Below are 5,735 nucleotides of genomic sequence, written 5' to 3'. Positions count from 1 at the left end.
CCCCCCGCCCCGCCACCCGCCTGGGGCCTGATGCGTCTCCCAACACACTGACACAGTGACCTTGGCCAGGGTCACAGCCACAGACAACTCTGTGTTCCACACGCCCTGGGGATTACCCCTGTCTGATGTCTACAACAGTTCAAGGGGCGGATCTCCCTCCTGCCTCTGGAAGGGTGGGTGTGGGGGGAACTCCCGGCCACCTAGGCCCCAGTCAAGCTGGCAGTCTTCAGCAATGAACTAGACTCACAGCCTCTGGGTGCAGTCCCAGGGACAGCCACAAGGTGGCGCAGGGACATGGGGGAGGGGAGGCAGACAGGGGAGGGGCTGCAGTCCTGGGGGACCAGGAACTGGCATTCCCGCCTTTCTCAGAGTTAGCAGCAGACTTTCCCAGATCCACAGAAGTCTGGGCAGGGAGGTACAGAGGCTGTAAGTGAGAGCTACGCTAAATCTTTTTCAGAGCCCCCTGGGGTGGGGATTGGGTGGGGGGGATACCCCCATTGCCCTACCCAGCTGCCAGCCCCATCCACTTCCTCTACCCCTCCAGGGACCCAGTCTTGGGCCCCAGGGCTTTGCTGGGCCAGGCCTCCGGCCTCCTGGCTCAGGATCTGGTCTCCTAGGCAACGGCCACACTACTCCCCAGAGCACCCCCTCCCCCACCCTCTCCCTGGCCATAGGCACAGGCTGTACCCAGCTCCCAGGGCACCACGCCAACTGAGACTGAGCTCTGTGCCACTTGGAGCTGATGGGAGAGGCAGAGACCCTCTGGACTCCTGAAGCACAATGCAGGTCGTAGGTAACCCATCCCTAGTTGTGTGTGCAGGGCTGATGCCTCCTCCACGTGGGAGCAAAACCTTCATAGCTGGCATTCACTTTCACTTCCTGGGAGGAGCCCCATGGCAATGCCCGCCCTTGCCCAGGAACAAGGAAGAGCTTGTGAGGCTCCCAATAGGTTCCAAATATAAGCGTGAGCTGTGACCAACAGCTACTGGTGCATGTGCCCTGAAATGTCATGTCACATGCACCATGGCTTCTGGACCACACGCTGGTGGTCAGAAGTGAACAACCTGGTAGGGAGAGGAGGTACATGGCAAGGCTTGGATTCCACATGCTCAGGTGAGGGCGGCTGAGGGGACACTGGGGGGCATTTGAGACTCCCAGCACTGTCAAGGGAGGGGCCACGTGCCTGCTGCCTGTAATTACTCTGCTCTGCACCACCTCCCCCTTTCAAAATGGGCATCTTTCCATTGAGGTGCCTAATTCCCTGCCGCAGGGGAACATGACCTCATCTCCTGGGCAAAGGTAGGCAGCAGGCTTGTTGGCCTCATGCCCATCCCCCCAGAGGTGCTTAAAAGGCCCAAGCTCCACTCTCTCGGGCCCAGCCAGGTGACCCTTCCTGTTGCCTAGGAGTTGGCACGACCTAGTTGCCAGACCCATTACCTGTTCTCCTCTGGGTCTGACCCACACTCCACCTTGCTTGGCTTCTGTTCCATTCACTTTAATTCCATCCAGGATGCCCTCCAGCACGCCAAGAGACTGGGGTGGGCACACTGGCCCCCCCGGCACGCCCACAGGCCACCCACCCCCCGCCACCCAGGCCCTAGGGCCCAGCACCCATGGTGCCCGCCTCAGCACTTGGCCTTTCACACCATGCCCTGCGCCCCAAGGGGGGCGGGCGGTGAGAGGGGCCAGGGAGTGGCAGATAGTGGGGTTGGGGGGGAAGCTGGGTCTGTGGGGGGGTCCTGGGCTGGGGGAGTAGCTTCGGAATCTTGTCCTGTCCGGAGGTCCCTGCAGAGAGAGGAAAGAGGCAGGGATAAGGCGGTGCCATGGTGGGGCTAGGTGAATAGGATTCCTTTGGTGCCAACATTTTGGGGCTCGTAACGAGATGGTGGTAGTCATGGAGGGCAGGCACCCGGACAACCCTTCAGATCAACAGACAGCAGGCAAGACTGGAGATCCACATCCTGCTCCCCAGACATGGAAAGGGATGGAGGGAAAGAATGAGGTCACCCATGTACCTCGTCTCAGTCCTCACATTCAATCAAGTGCCTGGCCCTTAATATGCGTCTATTAAACATCAGCTATTGTTACCACCCCCCAGTTTCCCTAAAACTCATCAGTATTACAGGGCAAGAGGCCACCAGAGATGAGCAGCTTCAGCCCAGGCATGGGGGGTACTGGTGAAGGAAGTGTGGTTTGTGGGGGCAGCATGCAGGGATCCCGAATGCCCACATGGGTGCGTTCATGGAGAGGGACATTGCAAATAGTAGGGAGATGACCTCCCTGGCTGCTGGCTCAGTTACGACTCCCCAATCCCGGCCCCCCAAGGAGCTTCCCATACAAGGTCCCGAATCACACTTCCCAGTCTGAGGACCGGACTTCCCAGTTGGTTTAGCTGAGCTGCCACCCAGCAGGATGGCAAGAGGAGGGGAAAGGAAACTAACCCACGTTAATGGAATAGAGAATATAGGCTCTCTGGTATCAGAACTACACAGGTGAGGAAACAAAGCCTCAGAAAGCCTAACCATTCACTCAAGTTGGCACAGCTAGTAAGCAGCCTGCCTCCAATGCTTGCCTTGTCCTGCTACCTGGGGTCCAGGGCAGTGCCAACCTGGGCCAACCAATCCCCCCACGCTGCTCTGCTGACCCCAGACTGCAGACCCGAGGCTCCGTGTCTGCACACGCAAGGCAGGTGTGGGCACGTGAGAGGGGACAAAAGGTGCAGCTCTCCGCACACAACCTCCATCGAGTGGCTGCTGCACCAGAGTCCTTGCCCCTGGGCCCCCCCGGCCCCACCCCTAGGAACTGATAAGGAGCCAGGGTGGGAGGGGAAAGGAGAGATAAGTCAGGCCATTGGGCAGGGTAGGACAGGGCTGGACCATGGGACAGGGCCTCTGCGCTCAGGCAAGTCCCCATCCTGGGGAGCAAGGCAGTAGTACAGAAGGGTGGCCTACTCTGCTTTCGATGCCCCCGCAGACCAGAACTGGGCACTGGGGGCTGGACAGGAGACATGGGGTGGAGGGGTGCGAGCAGGGAGCCTTAGCCCAGGGAGCAGTCAAGAAAGTAGGTCAAGTTTTTCTTGGCTTGCGGAGAAATTCCTGTTATAAATTTATAATGGCGTAGCCAGCCCTAAGGGGTGGAGATGGGGGGAGAAGGAGTGGGTGGGGATGCCCAGAGCCTGGGCATAGGGGCCTGCTGCTCTCAGCCAGAACAGTGAGGGGCTGGGGGCCGAGGGAGGCGTGGGCCTTGGGCTGGACAATAGAGGGCTATTTTCTGTCGCCTCTGTTTCCACTTCTATCTGTGCCCAGTGAAGCTTCCTTTGGTCTGTCTGTCTGCATCTGAATGTCTTTCTCTCTCTCTCTCTCTCTCTGGGTCTGGGTGTCTCCCTGTCTCCCCCTCCCCCCAAGACTGTGCCTCAGTGCTTGGCACACCCTGGCTGCGGTGCTGCCCCCGCCCGTCTCCTGCCCACCTGGCATACTGCCACCACTTGTTTACAGAAGCTGGAAAAATCCACTCGCCAGCCTGAGGCCCAAGTGCCCCCGGGGAGGGGAGGAGGCAGGCATAGGAGTGGGCATGCTGAGAGAGGGGCAGCCCTGCAAGCAGGCCCTGGAGGCAGGTGAAGGGAACCGGGGTGTGTGGGAATGGGTTATCAGCGGTTAGGGGCCAGACCAGGCAGGGAGCACCGGTGGCAGCGCATGGCATAGGCAGCTCCTGCCCCAGGCCACAGCTCTGGAAGACCCCTCCCCCCGACTTCTGCTATCGCCAGTTGCTACAGGGCACAGCTGGGGCAGTGCCAACCTAAGCCACCATGTTTATTTTCCCTCCCCCCGACCCAGCCTGGCCTTAACTCCAAATGTGGCTGGGCACCGCCAAGGGCTTGCACGTGCCTGCTGCAGCGGGTGGAGGGAGGAGGCCCCCACTCTGCCTCACCTCTATGCTGAGCCGAACGGTGCCTGATGCCACCCAGGCTCCACTGAGCCCCTGGTAGTGGGCAGAGAAGCAAGGTCCTGCCCTCACTGCTTAGGGCACCCTTGCCTGGCACCTAGCAGGAGGCTGGAACCCCTGGGGAGTCCTTGTCATCTCTCTGGGGACATACCTGGGCCTCTGAGGCGACAGGGCAGGCAGAGGGCCCAGCATGCGGGGAGACACATAGCACATGAGCCTGTGTTAGCTGTGGGCAGAAAAAAGTCAGTGGGGCAGGGGGGCGGGGCAGAGATACCCATGCTGAAGGGCAGCCTCTCTCCCCTCCTCCTGGAGTCCTCCTCAATTCCCCCAGTGCCTGCCTGGCACATCCCCTGCAGAGGAAGAGGCTCAGCATCCCCCCAAGAGGCAGAGGGCTGGAGCTATGGGGCTCTGAGACTAGGCTGGACAGCCGGCAGGCAAGGCCCACCTGTTGGCTGGCCTGGCCACCCACTCCCTCTTTGTCAGATAAGAGATGCCTGGTGGCAGTGTGGGCAAGGTGCCCGCGGAGGGGGAAGCATTTCATTAAGCTTAAGTGCTTCTGCAATGGGGGGACTGAGACAAGAGGCCAATGCGGCATCCATGGGCACCATGCCATGTTCCTGCTGCTGGACTGTCCCACTCCGCAGTCCTGTGGACCCAAGGGACTCCCCGGAAGGACTCCTAGGGCTGCCAGAGGGGACTCTCTGCCCCAGAATCCAGCCCCAAATTCTGTACCCACCACTCTCCTGAGTGTCTGCTCTTGGCTTTGGCCCCACCTGTCAGGGCCCGTGAACTTTGTCCTTAATGCTCTACCGAAAGCCCAGCCCTCCTCCTTGCCAACCACAGAGGGAAAGACTCACATAGAGAGAGGGGGGCTGAGAAAATGGGAGAAAGAGAAGCAGCAGAGGGGTGAAAGGGACGGTGGGGGAAGAGGGGGAGAAGGATGAGGAGAGGCAAGAACAAAGAGATGGGCAGGGGTGGGGGCAGAGGCAGGGATGACAGTGAAGCCAAGGGAGAGGAAGAAAGGCAGCAAGGAGATGGGAGTGGAGAGAGAAGGGTGGGGGAGAAAAGAGGACAGAGAAAGGAAGGAGAGACAAAGGCAGAAAGGTAACAAAGAAAGATGGGTGGGGGGTGCTTCATGCCCCGCCTCAGTCCCACCTCATGGAGGCTGGGGGAAGGAGAGAAGAGAAATGGTTTCCACGGTGACAGCTGGTTCTTGGTGGCCTGGCATGTGGGCTATTAATAGTGCTGTGGGGAGATTCACACCTCCCTCTCCCCTTCCCCTTTGCCTGCTGCTAGGGTGGGGGGAGGAACTTTCCCCCCACTCCCAATTATCTGGCACTGACGCCCTGACTCCACACCATGGGGGCCAAGAAGGGTGGCCAGGTGGCCACTGTAGCCCAAACACGCACACACACACACACACACACACACACACACACACGGGCATGCACAGGCAAACACAGGCATCTGTGTGCAGACACTGCCGCCTGTGCCAGCGTGGGCTCCCATGGACAGCCACAAACACCAACAGCTCCGGGAGTCTGGAGATGGTGGAGGCTGCGGCAGCAACACAGGCATGCAGGTTGAGGAGTAGATGCCTTTCAGGGCTGGGACCTCTTCCTCCTCTCCCAGATCCCCCCGTTCTATTCTCAGGTATGGACTGAAGGGGACTGCCCCACCCAACTCGCTGTTATCCTAGTGCCAGGAGAGAGAGGAGGAGTAAAGGCGGGAAGGGACGTACTATTTGGCAGGTGTGACATGGCAGAGGAGTACACAGACAGAGACCAGCTTGG

General features: G+C 59.9%; 1 protein-coding gene across 2 annotated transcripts in view; it reads right to left on the bottom strand.

Moving 5' to 3' along the window:
* THRA (thyroid hormone receptor alpha) overlaps nt 1-5,735 on the bottom strand; it is a 21,170-nt gene that overhangs the window by 8,687 nt on the left and 6,748 nt on the right. For both annotated transcript variants that reach the window (XM_007465185.1, XM_007465186.1), the window contains exon 2: nt 1,438-1,785. In XM_007465185.1, the coding sequence (XP_007465247.1) occupies nt 1,438-1,490 (53 nt within the window). In that variant the 5' untranslated portion in view covers nt 1,491-1,785. The remainder of the gene's footprint in view (nt 1-1,437; nt 1,786-5,735) is intronic.

Source organism: Lipotes vexillifer, unplaced genomic scaffold, assembly GCF_000442215.2.
Source record: "Lipotes vexillifer unplaced genomic scaffold, Lipotes_vexillifer_v1.1 scaffold591, whole genome shotgun sequence".
In the NCBI taxonomy this organism is placed as follows: Eukaryota; Metazoa; Chordata; class Mammalia; order Artiodactyla; family Lipotidae; genus Lipotes; species Lipotes vexillifer.
The sequence above is the reverse complement of the archived record's forward strand: the minus strand, read 5'-3'. Positions and strand labels throughout refer to the sequence as shown.